General features: G+C 33.7%; 1 protein-coding gene across 2 annotated transcripts in view; it reads right to left on the bottom strand.

The window, feature by feature from the left end:
• LOC106640478 (uncharacterized) overlaps positions 1-22,736 on the bottom strand; it is a 177,474-nt gene that overhangs the window by 134,883 nt on the left and 19,855 nt on the right. Inside the window, exons 1-2 of one of the 2 annotated variants that reach the window (XM_089598397.1) lie at positions 16,428-16,537; positions 170-320 (exon numbers count right to left, since the gene is read on the bottom strand). In XM_089598397.1, coding sequence (XP_089454523.1) covers positions 170-193 — 24 coding nt within the window. In that variant the 5' untranslated portion in view covers positions 194-320; positions 16,428-16,537. Of the gene's footprint in view, positions 1-169; positions 321-16,427; positions 16,538-22,736 lie in introns of those variants that run through there. The other variant, XM_089598396.1, reaches the window with a different exon arrangement.

The following is a 22,736-nucleotide window of genomic DNA, read 5'->3' as shown; positions in this document are numbered from 1 at the left end:
TATGCGTATTACTTGAATATTTTTAGAAAAAAAAAAAATTGTATTTAAAAAAAATCCACTTGCAACTTTACTCGCAGTACTATATTTTGTGAGTAATATTACCAGACAAACAAAAACGAAACATATTCGATTCAACCAGACAACATAGAAACTTTCCATAAGTACTCACTTTGATCTCATCTTTTTGAGCCATGTAACTGAACTTTGTGTTGGCCTGAAGCGACGTTATTCCGGATGCCCTCTCATGGACTCCTCTCGGCAGGTGCTTTTTCTCCAATATACCCGAGGGGCCCGCTCCGATCGTTCGAACGTCAGCTCACCTGCAACAATCAAACAAACAACAAAAATTAAAAAAAAAAAAAAAAAAAAATTACCTTCAACGTCCTGAAAGTAATTTAAAACATTCACCTCCTTTGTTTTTTTTAAGTATATAGCCACGAAAACACTACAACAAATCGACCTCGAAATCGACCAACAGATGAAAAAAGGTTTCGCTATCGCGCTCGTATTATTTGCAAATAAGATATAGACGAAGAAATCGAGAAGAGGGCGAGGAGGAGGGGGGGCAAGGTATAGCAGTGCCATGAGAACACATAGCGGCATATAGTGCACACATGCAGGCCCATTGTTCGAGATATGTGTGCCCGAGTATTATTATGGTTCGAAATAGGCATATGGCGCGCTCGTCGCGTTGCATAATCATATTGTGCTGTTTGCGCGTATATATACGTATATATTTGTGTGTCTTCTTACAAGCGAGGCGGGTGGTGAAAAAACGGTATCTAGATAAATTTATTTTGTCGCTTCGCCTATTAGCTGGTGCGTTTTTTTTTTAGATGATTATAATTTTTTTTTCGGAATTGTTGGTATATCCTTAAAGCAGAGCGCTAACAATCGACGCCTTTGCTTTGCCGTTGTTATCGCAATTATAACATATTATACGTTTCCAAAGTGTAACACTTTGTAACATCAGCACGAAATTAAATCGCATTTCCCACGTTGAATTAAATCCTCAATGCGCTATCCCGAGAGCCCCTACTATGGTCTAAACTGCACGTGCGAGTTGAGCAATATTAGAGCAAAAAAGGTAAGTATACATTATATGTATAGACATAGGGTTGATCAATGTTTGTTTTATGTTTATTTGTGAATCCCCAAAATTAATTAGTTTGGTGTTGGGTACAAGTCGCAGCGACAATATATTGTAACAAATGGTAATTTCTCACGTTTATACATATTAATCGTTCAACAATATATTTATACCAGCTTGTCTCCAAACCAAGGAGTGCTCTGTTATGCACTACCAAAAATAGCATAAGTACTTATGTAAGCAAACGCTTCCTCCTTGCGCGACTTTACAGTTGGACGGATTTTTTTTTTTTTTTTCATTTTACTGTATATTTTTTCCAAATATTTCCATTCAACGTACTGGCAAAAAAATCCGTTGCAAATTCCTGAAGCAACGAGAAATAGCAAAAAAAAAAAAAAAACCGAGCTCTTTGAAAATACGAATTCACAATTAGTAACTCTCTACGCTCTTCCCCTCTTACTTTTGTACTCAGCAACCCCCTCGTAAAAGTACTGCATAAAGCACGCACATTTCGACGCGTGTCGTCGGTAATAATTTTTTTTTTTTTTTTTTTTTTTTTTCGCTACATCATGTAAGTGCACATGTGAGGGATTTTTTTCCCCTCCTCTTTTATCCTCTCGTAGTTCTCCTTTTTAATAAGCCCAATAATGACTGAGAGCGAGGGAAGCTTTTTACATGTGTGTGAGTGTGTGTATGAGGACAGAAAACACGAAACTCTTTTGTTGTGCCGTCAACTGTGGATGTTGTCATTGTTGCCGTTGTTGTTTGTTGTTGTTGGGAGTTCCTTGAACACTGAGTATGTTTGTTTTAAAATAGTGTACTGAAAGTGTATTAATTACAGGGATTTCTGATTATAACAATGTTGCTGTGCTGGTAAATATTTTTTGATAATTTATGATTTTTTAAATAAAATTTTTCACGATTTAAATTAATGAAACGTTTTAATATCATTAAAATATGACCGAAATGAAAATTACTCATGATTAATTTTCGTTTTGCAAAATATTTTATACAGTACGGCAACAATTTTCTATTTTGTACTTATACATTTGATTTTGTACATTTTTGAAAATGAGCTTAAGCGATAGTAGCCAGATGTTGTACGAAGTATAAAAAAAACTCCGATTTAATCAATAAATCTGCGTGACGATGGGAAAGAGTATTGAGATGCGATATTTTTAGTCTTTAAGTAAGATAAAGAGAGATAGAGATGGATATAGAGAGCCGAAAGAACAAGACGAAGAAAAAAAGGGGAAAAAAGGAATGTGAAACAAGGAAGGGACAGAAAAACGCCGGGAATGAAGGTACCGCAGGGTGGGAGAGATGGAAGGAAAAGAGGCAATGAGAACGAAAGGAGAGAAGTCGAACAAAAACTCGTTCCCGCGCGAGCGTCGCTACTTATACACACATACACACACACACACACTGCAATGTCGAGCGTATACCAAGTACACATACACACACACTCAAGGCTTTGGTCTCTCTCGCTTGGATCTCTCAACTCGAATGAATGTGCCTCCTCCCCTTCATCTACCCCCCTTTGCTCATAAAAACTCTTGCCATTTCTCTCCTTTTTCTTCTTCTTCTTCTTAGCCAAGTATTATATTTTATTCTTAAACGGGATACTTACTACTTCTAAAATTTTTAACTCTTTTTCAAAAACAATTTTTCTTAACTAGCGTAATACTTGAAATGCAGTGCTATTTGGTTTTCGATAACTATTAATTTGTTCTCCAGCAACGGAGAAGTAAGTATCGATAAAGGCGGTAATGAATAATCGGAACGATAATTTAACAACCTCCTTTCACAATAGACTCGTAAAAACTAATATTTAAAAACTTTCACGTATGTATCATGTGATAACAATGGCATTTTACGATTATTGTGCTTCAATACGCGAAGTACATAGACAATTTAAATAAAGTTGAAATTTTTTTTTGTTCCATCATTAGCTTTTAAAAGTGAATTTCGTGATTTTTAACGAGGTAAAATATTATTTTTGTTAAATTTTTTCAGCACGAGCGAACGGCATCAACGTTTTATACCTTACAGGTAATAAATTACGCAAATTTATGAGTAAAATCAAAATACTTTGTTGAAGTTAATGCGTACGTTGTTGTGTATTTTCATGAGTTATTCACAAAAAATTATCGTACTCGTAGAAAAATCATTCCGAAGCCTGACTTTCTTTAATAAATAATTTCAGTAATGCCTTTCTTTGTAAAATAATAATTACACATTAATTTTCTTGATTAACGTAAGGTAAGTACTTGAAAACTATAATTTCAAAGAAAAAACATTACGTATAGACAAGAAGGAGAAGAAAAAAAGCAGATAATTAAAATAATAAATAAACAAATTGTGATCAGGTTGCGCGGTGGCAACATGAAGTTTCTTAATCTGCGGGATCTAATGAACATATTTACGCAAAAAAATTCCTTTGCCATTGATCTAGCACGACGCCGCCAATTTTGACCCGTCCATAACGCACCAAAGCATTTCCAAGTTTATTCTCGAAATCCACTCGGCTCCTTTGTGTAACAGGCCGAGAGAGTACACGTCGCTACACACAAATACGGGCGTATACAGAAAAAGGGCCGACAACATAGTGTCGATAGCAATCAAGCGCTTCTCTTTCGGGCCATCGTGTGCCCAGTGAAACACACACAATGTACCTATCCCTTCTTCTTCTTCTTCTTCTTTTGGTGTATATCGTGCATGATGGTTTGTTTGTGGTGTCATGTATCTTGGCATCTATGGAGGCAAGTGCACAAGAGTGCTTCAGTACAATGCGCTCTTCTGTGCATCCCATAAAAGAGACAATGATATTTGTTTTTTTTTTTTTTTTTCGGGTTATCGATACAATGTGACTAAATGATAAACGAGAGGAAATTTAATTAAATTTTTGGATTAATTTGAATTGAGAAAAAATATCAAAGTACATTTTGCGGGTATCTACATTCATGAAAGGTTATTGAAGAATATTTTATAAAATCATTATTACTATGATTACAATTGAATAAGCCAGGATTTTCAAACGAATGCTTTTTTTATGTTTAAAATATCTGTGCTCTGTCAGCTGTTTATGTTATTTTTATCGTATCTAATTCTATGATTTTAATCGATAAAAACAATTAGTCCAAGTTTTTATGTATAAAAACTTTTTTCCCAATATTAAAATCCGTGCAGTGAACGATAAGATACTTTCGATTCTTGCGCTGGGTATTAAACTTTATCGGAAAAGCCTTAAGGAATAAATTACATTATTCTTTTCTCCTCGGGAATCAAAGTTATTACATGATTCCGTAAAATACTGAAAAGGGAATGAGATACACGAAACGAATTTCCCTCGAGGCAGGGATACAACGAATAAATAACAAACAACATTTACTTAAAAAAATGTTGAAACTCTAGCTAAAATAATATTTTAAGATCAATGATATGTAAAACAAAATTCGATCCCAGAAGGTTGAATACGATTTTCTGGGTGTAAAAAAATACTTTAACATCATAACACATCAAACGTCAATTACTTTTTTTTATTAAAAAAATTAAAAAATTAAAAAATAACCAACAAGTTAAAAAAAAAAAACAAAAAAAAAACAAAAAAAAAAAAAAACGCAGAACTCTTCGTGTAAACGTGAATAAAAAATCTCGTTCGTTGTGTATGCCAAGGAAATATGTTTTGTGCGTCAAACAAAAAAGCAAAGGCTCTGATGTGTATGATGATGGTTTTGGAATAAAAGATAATGCAGTAACGTTTTATTCGCCTCTATACGCCATGCCTTAGATCCGGTGGGATCTCCGAAGGTTAAGATTATCTCAACCACAGAGGATAAATAGGATTATAAATATTGTAAAATTTCTGTGAACTGTATGATTACGAAGAAAATTTATAACTCCTAAAAAAAAGAGTTCGCAGAAATTAACGAATTGCTTATTCAAATTAATTATTTTTGCTCGTATACGCAAAGCTTAAAAATTTGACTGATATTAGAAGTTGTACTTCCCAAATTGAATTTTCATCCGATAAATCCTCAAATCTGGAGAAACCTAATAAATCAGCAGCACATCACATCACGGGTTATGAAAGAAAACTCACTTCCAGCGGTAGAAAGTGCCCCCGGACAGAAAAAAAAAAAAAAAAGTCCCACGTAACATTTATCGCTGCGCTCGATTAGAGTCCGTAAGAGCCCAAAGAATTCGAAAGTACGGCAAAAGCCTCTCTACGGCAGTTGGAAAGATTTTTGCATTAACTTTTGCCGCTACCCGACGACCGTCCGCGTTTGAAGACAAAAAAATGAAAAAAAAAAAAAAAAAAAAAAAACTTCCAACATCTTCGTCAAATGTAGTAATACGAAGAGACAGAGCAAAAGTCACGATGTGCTCTAGCTTAAACGTCTCGTAACGCGATACACCAAAGGAGAAAAGAAGAAGAAGAAGCCCCGAGACACGACGCGTTCGGGGGTTCTGGAGTAAAAGATGCGCAGGGAGGCTTCCTCGGAACAAAGCCATCCCTTGCCTGGGCTTCGAAAAACAAAAGGGGGAGGAGGGAGTAACGAAATGCGGAAAAATGTGCGTGCAAATGGAGGTAGGGAGGGGAGGGTGAAAATGGGAAAAGAGAGAACGGGACTCGACTGCGAGATTAGAGAGGTGGAGAGGTTTGAAAGAGTGACAGGGTGTGCGGAATGGGGAAATGATGCAGGGTAAACGAAGGGGTTTGGGAGATAGGGAGTGTCTCGTTTGCAATCGGCTGAATGATTCTTTTTTTTTTTTTTTTTTTTTTTTTTTTTCGTAGAAGAGAATATCATCATCAGTCTCCTGATGGTGTATCTGGACCGTTTCGGATTGTTACGAGGGTTTTGAGTAAAGTGACAAAATTTTTTTAACGATTTAATCGAGTGTCGGTGAAATCTTAGAGCATTTGGGCGTTAACTTGATGGAGCTGAAACTAGCCTCACCAGGGACGAATCGGGCCTGGGGGATCCTTAGGGTGAAAAATTTTTTTTATTAGCTTATTTCAGCTAGAAAACAATTAATATCGTTACATTTCTCGTACAAACGACTTCTATGAGTTTTTAAAGCCGTGAAAGGCCCGTTAAGTTTATACAAACTTTTTTTCCTGTAATTAAATGATGAAATAAAATAACGTGTGAAATTTCATTAAAAAATACATAATTCCAACAGTTTATCCTATTTAAAAATAAGGTGCACAGTATAAAAAAAAAGACAATCATATCTGTGGACTAAAATATCTTTTGCTTATCAGTATAGTACACCTCTGTATAGTGACATACATGAGATGAGATAACGACTTGCACTCAGTATCGATAGATAAAAAATCCGTAAACAAATAAGATAATTCATAAAACTACTTTCTGGTATGGGTATTTTGAATGTTTTTATTAAAAAATTCTAGTAACTACTTAAATTATAATTTTTCCTTCGGCGTAAAAAAAAACTTTAAAGAAAGATAGTATTTTTAGAAAATGGGACAAACTAAATGGCAGAAGGAAAAAAAAAAAAAATGTTACGGATTGTTGAACGAGTTCAGGCTGCAGTCTTCATTGCTGCGAGCTAAATGTAACATTACTGCATTTTCATCGGACAACGATAAAGTGTCAAATATTTGAAGAAATAAACATATGCGTGAAAACGAGAAAAAAAAATACATCTTGTAATCTTCAATAAAGTACACCGAAAACTCGAAAATAGAGTGCAAAAAAAAAGCGGAGCCATTTCCGTGATCCCCGATAAGGATTTTGTTTCTCGCAGATGAGAGTAGAGATAACTTTCTCGCGTTTTACGTGTACGCACGCGCGTGTCTCGGCCCTTGAGAAATTGGCGTTCCCGGGGAGAAAATAAAACCCGCTGTATAGGCTGTCGTCTCTCGCGTATAAATATGTGTTTAACGAAGAGATAAACCGTGCGTGTACACGGCGAGAAGTTGAATTTGAAGACGCTCATTGTTGGCAGCGACGACGGGCCTTGCGCGATGTGCGAGAGATATAATGAGAGTTCTTCGACTCGATAGTACTTCATTTTTTTTTCTCATTATCTTTGGAAAACAATTTTACGGCGTCCTCGCGGAGAAATTCGTTTTTTTTTATTCCAGTTTTGAAAATAAAGGTAATTTTGTATTTTAATGCTCGTTACCAGACTTGGCCACTATTTTTTTTGTAGATTTTGTAACATTGAAGGATAACTTTTTTTTTCCAAAGCATAGTTAACTTTTTTTTTTTTTTCGTGAAATTTTTTATTAATTAAAATTTTTGACGCTATAATTAAAAATTTTTTTTTTAGCAAAAGGTACTGCGACATATTTTTAGAGGATAAAATTCACTTGTGAGTAATTGCGAAAATGTTCAAGTAACGTAAAAACTCGTTATTTTTTTCTGTTACTTAGTAAGTTATTAGTTAGTGGTACTGTAATGAGTAGTAATGAGATAAAAAAAAATTTAGCACAAAATATATATTTTTAGAAAACATATTGCGAAGTATTTAAGATGGTGTACTAATTGTACCTAAGTCATTACACCTTAGCCGGCATACCACATTAATTGATACAATATCATATTTAAAACATCGTGCAACATTTTATACTTATTTCAAGTACATTATGACCGATTAAACAGAGAATTTTCAATCAGTAAATAGCACTCACGTTTCGTATTTTATCAATGTTTTACTTAAAAGGTTCAACTTTATCGTTTTACAAAGATTCAAAAAGCACGTACAAAATAAATATTTTTCAAGCAATAATGCAAGTGGTAAAAAAAATGTATACTTTGAAAATCACGTGCACACACAAAAACCAATTTTTAGATTTTCAATTTTTGTGTTTGGTTCACATTACATTTTATACTTTCAGACACAAACGAGCGTCCTCGGGATCATAATACAACAATGAATGGCACCATCCAGTGTGTAATACGAAGCAATAACAGATGCGGTCAGTCGCGCATAAACACTTTTACGACGTACATTTGCGGCCGTGGCTTCTGTCACTTCCCCCCACCTCACTCTCCTGCGAGTCCAATAATAACTAAGCGTGGACGTATTGAAATGCTATATATATAACTTGAATTTTAATACATGAATAAACCAAGTATCAAAAGGTCATATGTCGTTTTCGTTGTTGATAAATTGTAATATTAAAATTTTATGAATAAAAAATTAAAATTTAATTTAAAAAATATACACATATGTTTATACAATGAAAAAAAAAATTAAAACTATAATTAAAGCGTAATTTACGCATTTGGAGAGGATAATAACCAAACTACGAAACCCCCAACTTTTCCGGTGCGCGGAAACTACTTGGATGCATAAACGCGAAGCAGAACCGGGTGGTAACGTCGCTTTGAATTTTCGAGCACACAAACTTTAGATTTAAAATCAACGATTCGAAACGCTGATGGCAGTGGTGGTAGTAGTAATGGTGAAATGCATTTTCATATGTAAAGTGAATCTAGAAGTGCTCCAGTTGAAATTCCACCACACGCTTCCCCCCCCCCTTTTAAGTTTTCGAAAATTTACATATGAAATATAAAATACACGCGTGTTTTCCGAGAAAACAAATGTAATGCTTTTCAAGAGGCTCGTGCGAATACTCGGGAGTGTTAAAAGCAGATAATTATTTCATTTGAAAATAATAAAAATAAATACATGTTTTTTTTCAATTTAAAAGTAATAAAATAAAAAAATAAAAATGAACTGTTCATCGACGAAAGTAATATCCGGAAGTTATCAGCCCTAATACACTACTCAGGCAATCATCGTCCTCTACCAACGTAAATAATCGATTTCCACCTTCAAAAAAGGTAGTAATCACACACACCATATCAAGAGATAGCCTGTCGCTGTACTTACTCAATTTCCTTGTCCGTGTAAAAACGCACATGACCTGGTTAACTCGCGCATGGCACATAATAACAAGTACACATGTATTTCAATATGTATACCTTCATCATCGCGCACTCATACGTGTATATATATATATATATATACACACCGATATCGAAGAAAGGAAGACCTACTCGTTCGATGCATCGAATCGGTGAATATGACCGCAGGAGGGAAAAAGAAAGTCGCAGCCTGAGAAAAGCAGTCGTGGAAAGGGAAAGTGCCGTTGCGTCAGCGCAATTTTTTTTCTTCCATTTGTATGGATATATCTGTACCTACATGTATCTCTATTGTGCTAGTTCGCGAGGCCTCAGTCGATTTATAATTGATCGCTGAGGCTTACATGGTTCCGCGGATGGTTTTGGGTTTGTCCTTTTCAACTTTCTTTCCCGCTTATGCCCCCATGCTGTGGTCATTTTCACTTTCTTTTGGTGCCTGCGTGAGATTTCTAGCCGATGATCCTTTGTTACAAATACAAAGTGTGTACAAGTGGCGACGGGAGTGATTTGAATTTCTTTCAAGCAAAATAAAACAGGTTTTAATTGCGTGTGGCAATTGCTTGAAAATGTACAATCGAGTTTCATTGCAGTTTTTTTTTTTTTTTTTTTTTTTTAATACGATAAAATAGCTCAAATTGATACATTTTCTGGAAAATGTTGAGACAAAAAATGTTTTTTGTGTAATCCATTTCCACTGTATTTGTAATGACGTCACTTCAACCGTGATTACAACATGTTTAAACTAGAAGCAATTATATTGCAATGATGAACTGCTTCTTTTTTTTTTAAAGTACACGTTTACAATTATATTTTTCAATTTATAATTTTCTTCTTTTCGGTAACTAAAAAAATAGTTAATTTTAGTAAAAATTATAATCACCCTTAAAAATTTGTTGTAATAAACATTACTTTTAAGTACTCATTCAATATGAAAATACATAACTCGTAAAATGTATGCAAGGTAAATGATAAGGTCGCCACCGATGATAACAAAAAAATTTAAAAAGCATTTTTTTATCTACCTCCAGTCAATGTAATTTAGACACTTATTCGAAATATTCTATTGACACATTGGAAATAGCTTGACTCATCAAAAATGATAGTGCTATTTTTGGGTCTATGCTTACTTTCATAAGATCTTTGAGTTATGCGAAATTTCTTTATTTGTTACAGAGTGATGTGTTTCTTTTCATATTCAAATATGCACTTCACTGTATCAGCTACTTACCAATGACTGCTCATACGAAAGCAGATAATTTTTCTTTCGCACGTTTCTATGCATTCGTAATTTTTTAGGATATTATATGTGGTTTTTCTTGAAGTTAAACTTTTCATTATAATTGCAAAGTTTCCTCTCCCAATATTACTCAATGTTTTTTGGGGAAAAAAAAATTTTTAACATGATTCCGTCACTATATTAGTTGAAAATTAATTAACTAAAAAATAACTTTTTTTTCAATGACAAAATTAACACCTATGCATAGCAAAAAATAAAATGTTTAAAGATTTTTAAACAAAGGATGTAAAACCTAGCATAATCACATAAATGACGTTTTAGTGTCATGCGTTGAAATAGTATTTGTTTTAGAATTAAACATTTAATGGCCTTTATTTTTTGTTTTTTGGTTCTTAGAATTCAAAAAAATTAATTAACTACTTGACATTAACTTTAACTGAAAAACTAAGCATTAAAATAATTTCGTGTTACACAATCATTAAAAGAAACAGAAGAAAAATATTTGTTTTATTCAAGAAAAGGTTTATAAAATGTTCTTTATTTACTTCAATTTCTATTTTCACATGTGTCCTAAACTTTCAAGAATTCATGTTTCATGTTCACTACAAATAATTACTTAAGGTAGTAGTCGATCAAAAACACTTTTCTTACGATTTTTTCTGTGTGTGCCTTAAGATTGCTATTATTTATCATGAGCCAAAATTTGAAGAGGCTTAGCGGTATAGTTTTAGAGATATTAAAGTTTTAATGTTGAACTTTTAACACAGGAGGTATAGGAAAGCGCCGGATTGGGGGTCGATTTGTGAACGAAATCGCTTATATCTCTAAAACGCTGCTTACAATGTTTCGTAAAAAATAGTATGATATAATTTATATTATAAAGCAACTGTGGTTCCAATTTAAAAGGGCTCAGCGGTATAGTTTTGTTGTTCGAGCTTTGCAAAGTTGATAAATTCAGTGAAATTTCAGTAGAACGAGGAACGTTATGAAAATCCGGCAACACTGCTTTCGTCGGTCTCTACATGTATTCATGAATCTGCATGTATATTCCTTCCAGTGCATTGTACGCAAGCTACAGCTGATAGTATAGATGAAAATTAACAATATTTTATTTTGAATCAATAAACTTTATTTAAAGCATTATGGCACGCACTGTAGAGTGCTCGACTACTACCTTAAGCTTAACGACGTGGGGCGATGGTTAGTCATTGTCACATTTTAAAAATTCTCTCCGAGTTTGAAATTTCGTATTTCAAGTTGTTTTTATACGTACACATATTTGTCAATGACTAGAAATAATTTATGTTGCAAAAAAAATGTATCGTAATTAAAAAGTTATTTATTAGTTTTATTGGCATCTTACTAATTAACAGTCATTTTGTTTTCAGAATATATATTATTTTACGATTTATGAAGGAAAAAAAAAAACTTGTGAAAATAATTTCATTTAGATAAATACATTATTGCATAGTGTATATTTAATTTTTTTTTAAGATAGAAATTATATATTTTAAAAATCAGAAAAAGTATGTAAGGTTTGTCTAAGTTAAAACTGTTTGATAAAATTATTATCTCTGAGATAATTATTTTAAAACTTTCTAAAAACCATTTTAAAATGATGAAACATAAGATATAAAATTCCTCGTAAAATTCAATAAATTTCACAAGGTATACTACGGTATAATCTGAACAGTAAAAATGCAGATTTAAACTTGTAGTCGAGTATACTCAAGTTTACTAAAAAACACGAATACTCAAGTTTCTTAATAGATTACATTTGTATAATATATTATAATTGATAACAAATTTTAAAACGATTACAATTCGTAAACGGTATTCCCGATTACAGTAATGTCAAAATCCTATGCTTACGTGTTTTTGTAAGTAGTAATATTGATGTGAAGAAATAAATTATTTGTATAAAAAAAAATCTCATGTAATGAGTCATGTTTATCATTAATTTTCTTAGTGAATACAACTTGATCGATTCGGTCAACTAATTTAAGTTAAAACAACATTCATACGCTAACCAAAAGTAATTATGCATAGATTTAAAAGTTTGATTTAAATGATTTCTTCTGCTCATCATTTTTTCCATCCAATATTATTTTTAAATTTCAAAGAATCTTTCTCTTACGGTATTCAACTTATTCCCGATGCAACGATCCATCTTCAAAAGTTTTTCCCCTCGCGTTTTAACATCTTCCTTTCTCTTGATCTTACTCCTTACTACTCTGTATACTTTTCTCTCTCTCTCTCTCCTCCTCGTTCCTCTTTACCTTCTCTTGTATAGCATCTGCGTCTATCTCTCTTGTACTTACTCGCGCGCGCAAAACTACGTGCTTCGCCGTACTACCCTTCGTCTCTCCGTCTCTCTCGTTTATTCGATATGCTTCCTTGAAGAGAATTAAATAGAAACTTTGGTAAGACTTGCTGAATTATTTCAATTAACTGATGTAGAAAATTTTCTTGAAAAATTTAATTAAATCATACAAACATTTTATATTACTTTCTTTTATGAGAAAATTATCATAAACAATATATTATTTCGAGGACAATGAGTTTTCAGGCACTGTGGGTATATATTTGAAATATATTCAATAAAATTGGAATTTTTGGTATCAAAAACAGGGCAAAATTAAATTTAATAACTAGTTATTATTAATTAAATAATGTAATAGCTATTTGGACGACGTGACGTGTATAGGTTGAAAAAAAAAATACATTTGCCATTACAATAGCTTTTTTCCCAAAACCAATTCCGCACAATTATTCACGAAAACCAAAAAGTAGCCTTTTTTTCCCATTCTAGCGTGACCCTAACAAATCAACTCACAGTAGTACTCTCCGAGATCTCCTCCATCCTTTTTTTTTCCCCTCACCGCCTGCCTTGTCCTCGCCCTCGCATTTCCGTAACACAAATCTCCCCGTCTTCCTTCCTTACACAGCTTAGCTACCCAAAGAACCCCTATATCCGTCTCGCTCGTCTCGTACTCTCGAATATCCCCGTTGTCGAGGGCCATCTAACAGGTCCAGAGGTCTTCTTTCTGCTCCACTCTCCACCTCTACGTAAGACCGCACACAACACAACCTTACACATACCACGGTTATATATCATGGTGTATATAGCTGTGAGACGCCTACGACGATGACCTTGCTGCTGCTGATGGATATATATATACATCTTGCGCGGCGGGACGCATTGGCTTTGTGTGTACACGCCAATGAGAAATTCCGAAAAATTTCTACCAGCCCTCCCGAAGCCTGTCATTTAATCCCTCTCTCTTTCTCGTTCAACAGTGTGTGTAACGACCGATTCCCTCCCTCCCCCCCTCGTCGGGTAACACACGTCACTCGGTTGTCTCTCTCGAGTGAACTTTTAACAACTCGAAAAAGGTCCCTCCATTTTTTTTTTTTTTTTTTTTTTTTTTCAAAGGTTACTTTGAATTTTTATCGATCCATTCGTAGTGTTTTAGATAATTGGGAGAATGGAGTGAGAACGTGGAAATATCTTACGTCACACATAAAAATGTTTGTTGTATTTTATCGGCTATAATAATAAAAAATAATATAAAAATCGTTGCTGAGAAATAAATAAATAAAATGTATTGAATGATAAAAAAAAATAACGGAAACGTCAGCTACATTTTATAGTCAATTTGTTATTGGCGGTGAAGCATTTTAGTTTTCTTTTTTTTCACTCGATTAATTAATTTTCCTGCTTCAATTGAACCAAAAAAATTTCCAACATTGAAAAACTAATACGTATCTCGAGCACCAGAAGTTATCGTTTGCACTTTGAATTTTATCGCCTTCTTAATATTTATCGGCTTCTTTTTTATCTTTTGTGTTTTATCTTTACGCATATAATGTCTTTCGAGCTGTGAAATATTCCTTTACTCAAAAAAAAAGCGATAAAATTTTTGTTATGGAATTCATTAGAACTCTTTTTTGTTCAATGTAAAGAAAACTTCAAAACCTTTAATGAATTAAAAAAAAATAACAATTAAAAAAAATATGAATGTGGAAAAAATATTTTAGATAAAAGTGTAGTATAATACACGAGGAATAAACGAGGAAAAATGATTTATTCGAGCTTTGCTTTAAGGATTTTTAGAGACGAGTCAACTTCAACTTTTCATCAAAGCTTTGAAACTTTAAAAATAATTCCCAGCAGAAAAAATTAAACCCACTATTTTTTCTAAGCAAACTTTAATAATGATATTAAAATACATTGTGCAAAAAATAATTTCGATCATCTTACATAACACAATATTCCAAGGGAATAGAAGTTTTTCACTCACTTTCTAATTTCAAGTTTTTACCAGAAAAGTAACACGTAACATGTACAATATTTATGCCCTCAAACAAAATAAAAAAAAGGTACATAGGAAGACTGAGAAAATCGTGTAGTCGTCTGTGTTATCTCGCGACATTATCTGCTCAATCACTTATCACTCATCAATTTTGAACTTGGTATACATTTTTGAGTTATTATTACAATACACGCACGACCGGCTGTACCACACAACGATATTGGATGTGGATAGTAATACAATCATGATGAATAATGTTTACTGCAATATGATTACTATACGAAGGAATAAATTAACTAGACCATCGTAACTACATCAGCGTAACTGATAAGTCCCCATGCACGTATAAATCGAAATAGATAAATACTAATATTTATTAATAATATTTTCTTTAATTAAAGTAATAAACGCAAGCATAAAAGCCACGCTAAACAAGCCAGTTGAAAAAAAAAAAAAAGAAAGAAAGAAAAAAAGAAAAGAAAAAAATGCACCGACGCAAATAAGCGCATCATTTTAAGTAAAGCTCGAGTTGGAAAAAAAAGCGCGTGACGAGGCCGAAAGCAGCAGCAGCGCGTGTATTTCATAAATTAAATAGCCATCCGTATACAGCGAGCTATCAAGCTCTCCTCTCGCTCCTCCACCATGGCACTTTATGTATCCTCTCGCTCTCTTTCTCCATTACAAGCTAACATACATACAAAGTGTCTAACGTGTGTATACGTGTGTGCAAAGGTTCGCGGATCGATCGCCAGCGGCGCGACTGCAGTGCGTGAGCACGCGACTGCTTTTTTTTTTTTTTTTTTTTTTTAAGGTTGAAACATGCCTTTCACGTTACGTCTCTCGAGTCTCGAAAAATCGGCGAGGAGCGCATCATCTCTCTTCCCTCCTCTTTTTTTTTTTTTTTTTTTTTTTTTTTGGAGATGATTGCGGGGAACCTGAAATAGACGTCTAATTTCGCGCTAAACGCGCGGTTGGGGTATAAAGACCAAGCCATTGATTTGGTGTTTATTGTTGTTTTTTTTTTTTTTTTTTTTTTTTTCTTTTCTTTTACTTTCCTCGTAAACAAACTGAACACTTGAAAATTAAGATAATGCAAAGCTATAACTAGTTTTTTTAGTTAAAAAACATATTTTAAGTGTATAATATTTTATTACTCGAATTGCAAAACAAATACGGCGATAAGGCATGAAACATATACCAATCTATTTCAATAGACGATAAATCGCAGAGCTTAGTACGGCTTAGTAATTACTCTTTTTTTTTGTTTTTTTTTTTTATGAAGAAAAGCCAGGAATTTAATTTATTTCAACTGCACGAGCGATTTTCATATTTCAAAGCACGCACTTTCTCCTCGGGGCGGTCTTTTGAGTTAAAATTTACAACTACAACGATTACGATTTTTATGTGCTTAGTCTATCAAGCGTAAAAATTTTGTAGTAAATCGTGAATCAGTTGATGTATCTTTCGTACGTTTAATTGGCCAGGCAAAAAAGATACTAGTTAGAATAATTTTTTTTTTTTTTTTTAATTTAATTACAAGCACCCGATTACCCAAGTTCCGTCTCACATTTTCTTATCAAACTAAACTTTTATTAGTTCGGCATACGTGGCTCTTTAATGGACATTTTGATAAATTATTGTTGCTCTATGTATTTTGTTCAATTATCTTTAATATTCGCAAGGACTTTCTTTGTTATTTTTTCTTCTTCTCTAATTAGTTGATGATTTAACTACACATATTTGAACTATTACGAGAAAACAATATTAACAAACATACTTTTATCGCTTCTCGGATGGACGGTGAATAAAAAAAAATGTTATTTAACTAATTCTTCAAACTTTACTAAATTCAAGAATATTGCAATAAAGAGTTGACGTACCTAATTAGTGTCTGTCCGGGCTGACGTTCTTAGAAATCAATTTTCAGAAATTGAATACGGTGTGTTTTCATGTTACACAGGTCCTTATCTGCGTCTTGAAGCCACTTAAAGTCGTGAATCAATAACGATAATACTCTCACTCGTATTCGTATTTATTTTTAACCAAACTATATACACACACACACACACACACCTGTATAAAATATTATTTAATCAGCTCCATCGAAAACACGATCACTTACATCCCACTTGTTCACGAACAACACATACCCACACACAAAGAGACACCAACTCGAGTAAATAATTACAGCGAAAAAAAAAGAAAAAAAAAAAAAAATTTAATTGCACAAAAAAGAATAAATACACATTCCAAGTGCCGCTCGAACATACACGGCAAAGCAACCATGTGCTCCGAAGGAACTCGGACAACTGAGTGCCGACGATACAGGCGAAGGAATATAACGTTAATATAAGCGAGAGAAAAATACGAACAGAGAGATATACATACAGATAGAGCGCTAACAGGTATGTAGTAGTATGTATGTACACATAAATACATATACATATATATATGTAATATGAGTTGCAGAACAAACTACACTATATAATACAATTCAATACACTCAAGCATATAATATCCAGTCACGGGGATAGGTAGGGAGTTCTTTATTCTCTGTTTTGTGTATTAGCGCATGTTTCAATAAAGGAGGAGGAGGAGAAGGAGATATTATATATAGGTGAGAGCCGATTGTGTCCGACTTGGGCTGCATGTATTATAGGCATACCTATACGTTGCTCACGTGGTACGAGCCTGAGTCACACTCTCTTTCTCTCTCCATCTCTTGTTTCCGAACGGTTTTTCCATAGCATTTTTCTACTCCGTTTCGATTGTACTTAAGTTAGTGTGCTGTACCGTCGAATTTATTTTCAGAGAGAAGGAGAGACGCGTCGACACATTTGGGAGAGAGAAAGAGTGGACGTCTCGCCAAGTAATTGTATTAATTACGTTTTTATGGTCTATACGGTCGGAGTGGGAAGGGGGAATGAATGAATAATCAATTTTTTTAATCGTGAAATGGATTTCTTGTTTCTTCGTTTGTTGGTTAATGCGATGACAAAGCAAGTGGGTTTTTTTTTTTTTTTTTTTTTTTTAATAGTAAAAATCGAGGTAAAAATGGATTCGGCAGATTTGGACAGGAGAAATAAGTATCTTTATTTGCACATCATTCTTGACTATGGTTGTTATCTACAATCAGATGTTTACTGTGGATAAAAATGAGGAAAACATTTGATCATTAGTAACAAGAAAGAAAACTAATGTATTCAGCACGCGTTGTTGGATTGATGAATAAATTATTGAAAAAAAAAAAAAAAAAAAAAAAAAAAAAAAAAACCTATAAGTACTTTGGGCCGGAATATAAAATTTTTTTGTAAAAACTCATTTTAAATATGGACTAGAGTTCCAAGTTTTATAATGTGAAATAAGCAAGCACAAAAAAATTTAGGTTTAATTTTTAAAATATTGTGTGCAAATAAAGTAAGTAGTCAAGTGTAAATTGAATATAAAAAAATACCTGGACAAAATGTATAAAGTTTCAATAATTTTGAAAAAAATTTAACACCAATAACTGAAACTCATTTCGTGCATTAGTTACAAAACTAACAAAGAAAATTTCTTATGTATTTCTCTATTTTTATGAATGATAATGTTTGTGTTTTTTGATAAGATATCTGGCAACGAATACAAATACGAGATTGATACGCCACACATTAAAAAAGAAAAAAAAGTGTTTTTCATGTAAAAATTTTATTAACTGATAAACGATAAATTATATATTATGATTCACAATAACACAAGTGACGAAATATTCAAGGATAATTACAAAGTATAAAGACAATAAAATCTTATGCTGACATTCAACAATTTTAAAGAAAAATAAAATTCAACAATAATTTTTACTGAAACAATTGTAAAGTAATTCGAAAAAAAATCTATAAAAAATTTTTTTTTTTAAATGTGTATAAATTGCCATACCAGTACATCAAACAATATCAACTAGTCAGCTGGGTAGATACAAAATGCCCCTTTAATTATATTTCATCGTTATTAAGCCCACAAAATGGTAATTGGCGAATCCAGTTGATGCAGGAAAAACTTTTTAACGCACCTATTGATATTTTTCTTAGTACACAGATGCATACACATGTATACATATAAAGGCACACACGCGACTCCCGAGCACATCTGCATGTATTTTTTTCACACAAAACGACTCGATTAAAATGCCAGTCGCGTTGACAGCAAAAATCCATCGATGCTCCTGTGCGTCTCACTGCAGAGCGGATGGAGGAGGGGGAGGAAAAAAAAAACGAAAGAGAAGGATGGAAGGATGTGTGTAAACTGACCGAACGACATCTGGTTAGTCGATTTTTCGAACGACCCTGACGACCATCCACAAGGAGTTGAGGCAGGCTCGACTTTCTAAATTCGTACATTTGTGCCCAAAAAAAATTTTTTTTTTTTTTGCTTGTTTCAATTAAAAAAATTAATTAACTATGACAGCTTGAAAAAAAAAAACAGCTAAATAACAACGACTGGCGATGATAATCATGCTCTTTTATCCCCTCAATTCTCAAGCGACACCTGACGTTCATCATTAAAATTCTAAATTCAACACTCGGATCTCACCTGCTGTTTGATTAGCGTTTTTATTCAAGACTGCCGAGGTGACTCGCGAACAGAAAACAGATGTCGAAAGCTGTCAAAAAACCAGAGAATACCCCAACTTGATTGACCCGACCCCGAGAGAAGAGTCGAGAAGTGGGGAAAAATAAATATGGCGACCACGATGGATTCAATGATAAATTCGACTTTTTCTTCCAACGATTTTTCAAGGGATTCCTCCTTCCATCTCCCGATAATAAGCGGCCAAATTTGACGCAAACGAAACTCTTTTTTTTTTTTTTTTCTTCCTCTCATCGGGTATGTGTTGCCTTTGGAAAAGTTTTACCCATAGGTTTTTGTTGGTGGAAACAACTTCCGTTCGATTGGATTACTTTTCACATCTGATGATAAAACGTATACTGTCAGCACTTTGTTACACCAAACAAAGACATAAATTACGTCACTCGTATTTCAAAATTATTTACTCGGGGGAAAAAGCTCTGATTTCAATTATTCATGCATCCTTGATAGTGATGCATTATGAGCTTAATTAATGGCGGTAAAGGACTATGTAAGCTCAAGTCATCGACAATGGAATGAGCAGACTAATCGATGTATACACTCGAAAAAAAGCTGGAGGAGGTGTCTTACCAAAAGAAAATGAAGAAAAAAGATAAGAGAATAAACTGCAGAGGTTCTGATGAGCTCTCCTTGGAATCTCACTTGTATAAAAGGCCTATCTTGATTTAAGGAAAATTAGGTTTTAGTTGATAATTTTGTAGTCTAATTTGAGATTTTTTTATATGGTGATTTACTTGTTATTTATGTGCTATCAAACGGATTTTATTTCACAAACTGTGGGCCAGTTAGAATTTATTCAGCAAATATTATTCTCATTTATAGATTGAAAAAAAACTTTTTTTTTTTTTTTTTTTAAACGTTTTTGAAAAAAATACATTAGGATCAATTAGTAACGTCGCTCGTGCGATCCATGAATTTATTAGTCGTCGCCTCCCTCGAAAGAAAATCAATGACTCTTACTCAGCTGAATATTTCACGAGATTTTTTTTCGGGATACGTCAGTCATTTGGTTACAATTTGCGTGCGATTTATCAGCGATTCGCTCGTGATATTTTAGTGTCAATGATTATAAAATTTTTTAACCAAAGCATACTGTCAATTACATTATCGTGGTGTCATTGAGTTATGCTGATATGCTGATTGGATATACAAAAAATCAATGAGGATTATTATTTTCAACTCACGTGTCAAGGAGAGGCAACACATTGATCTCGGAGACTCACCTGAAACAGAAAACAATCATTTTTGTTAGGTTTTGATCGGTATGAATTTATCAAATTGAATTACAATGTTAACTAATACTTAACATGATCCCTACAAAAGATTTCTAGCTGTTTTTGTAATGAATATTGGCGATTAGAAAAAATATGGATATATACCATACGGTGCATTTTATTTGAAAAGGAACAATAATGATATTAATAATGATAGTAATACAAAGCACATACTGTGAGCTCTTTGTGGCACAAATCTCGCGATCGGAAAAAAGTCACAGAAGAAGGAGAAGAAGGGGGAGAGGTACAGAAGAAAACAGTAGCCGGTTTCGCAAACAGTGCCGCGACGACAAATTGCGAAACATCATCGGTATATAAGTAAAACGCGCAGAGAACGAACGAGTTCACACGGCGACTCCATGAATGTAAATAGTCACGGGGGAAGTGTTTGAGGGGAAAAAAAAAAAAAGTGTTTGTTCGTCCACCTTTTTTTGTTTAATCATCAGGACCGGGCGGAGCGGAGGGACAAGTGTACTGCGCTGATTGACGATCGAGTCTATATAGTTTGGCGTGTTGATTGGTTACTCTCCCTTCGCATTCAGCGGGATTTCGTCGTTTGACGTATGCCCTCGTATACATCCAAATTAGATATTCGATAATTGCTCTTTTTTCTTCTTCTCGCAATCGCGAAAATAATATAAACATCCGCATCCAACTGAATTTCACATATGGCTTCGGAATAATTTTCGCGGTCGCAAGAAATACCCTCTTGCCTCCCTACACTGATCTCACTCGACGATATTGATCCCGAAAAATCGGCTAATCGCGAATCGCCATCTTCCGCGACGCCTCGAGAGAACAGAATACACTTGGAGATGTAGCAGAAAGAAAAAGAGAGGGAGTAATATAAATCGACCGACCGCATATATATATATATATATATATATATATATATATATATATATATATATATATATATATATATATATAAACGATTTAGCATAATGCACCATCGTCGGGCTACTCTCGCCGATTCTGCTGTGGTTAGTCATCCATTTAACCCTCTGGTTTGCACACACACACAAACACACACACACACACACACTTGCACACAAACGTTACACTGATGTAATCGCAAATGCTTGTGCGCGCGCGTGTGTGAGTCGGGTACCACAAGCCGGGCTGGCCGGGCTGGCTCTCTCTTTCTCTCTATTCACGACTCGAAGAGAGCAAACATAAGCGTCTTTCGGAGAGATTTCGCTTTGCGGCTCGGCATTGTCTCTCTCTCTCTCCCTCTGCCTCTTGTAAAATGTTAGCCGGGGACTTGTCGTTGGTGTCTAAGTCGTACTCTATTGCGATCATTGCATGTTTCACTTTCGAGAAAAAAAAAAAAAAAAAAAAAAATCATTTTAGTTCTGAATTGGAGGGAAATATAAAAAAAAAAAAAACTTTTTACTAGTTGCGACATGAATCAATGAATCATTGATTAATTGAAACGATAGTACAGCTGTCTTTATATTTACAGAAAAAAAGGGGGGCACAATAGGGCTGCTGCGTTGGTTCCTAAATGAGAAATCGACATTAGTTGGTATTTGGATTTTCCAACTTATCTCTCTGGGCCACGTAAGTATATCCAAGATTCGAGGGCTTATAGCTTTAACTTGGATTTGGGTGGTTGCAGCAATTTTTTTTTTTTTTTTTCTTTTTTTTCAACAAATGAGTTGAATGTTATTTAAATTTATAAAAAAACCTATTGTGTTGTACTTGTGTTAATTTTGGGATTAGTGCATTAAACTTTTTATAGCGTGAATTGCAAGTATACATAATAAAATTCAAAGCACTCCAGTAATGGAAAGCTTAAATTACGATTTTATAAATTAATTAGAGCCCTCAATTTTGCAGTTGAATTGGTTGGCGTGTACGCACATATTGAAGGATTTTCGTGGAATTAGGTCAAGGATGTATTTTACGTGTCACCGGAGTTATATGTGAATTTTGTAAAATAAAAAGTTTGAATAAAAATACAGTAAATTTATTACGAAATTTCGCCAAATTAATTACTTAAAAAATAACAAAATTAATGCATTATATTGGAAAAATACAGTTTTAAGAAGAAAAATTATGTGAATTACAACAATCGATCTACACACTTTGTCTCGCACTTTGTAGCGCAATAAAAAAAAAAAAAAATATGCAAAATATAAACTACAAAGTGCATTGCGAAACGTTGCGAGCTACTCCTTATAAACCGTTGTTACTATCCCTTGAAAAAAATTAAATTACATACTTTGTTTCTACTTTCCATCATCTTTTGTGTCAATTACGTGAATGGTATACTAATATTACTTG

The sequence above is a fragment of the Copidosoma floridanum genome, unplaced genomic scaffold (genome assembly GCF_036245765.1).
Source record: "Copidosoma floridanum isolate Cflo_tuat_1 unplaced genomic scaffold, Cflo_Japanese_pri ptg000006l, whole genome shotgun sequence".
NCBI classification, from domain to species: Eukaryota; Metazoa; Arthropoda; class Insecta; order Hymenoptera; family Encyrtidae; genus Copidosoma; species Copidosoma floridanum.
Note: the sequence above shows the minus strand (reverse complement) of the source record. Positions and strands in the feature narration are given on the sequence as shown.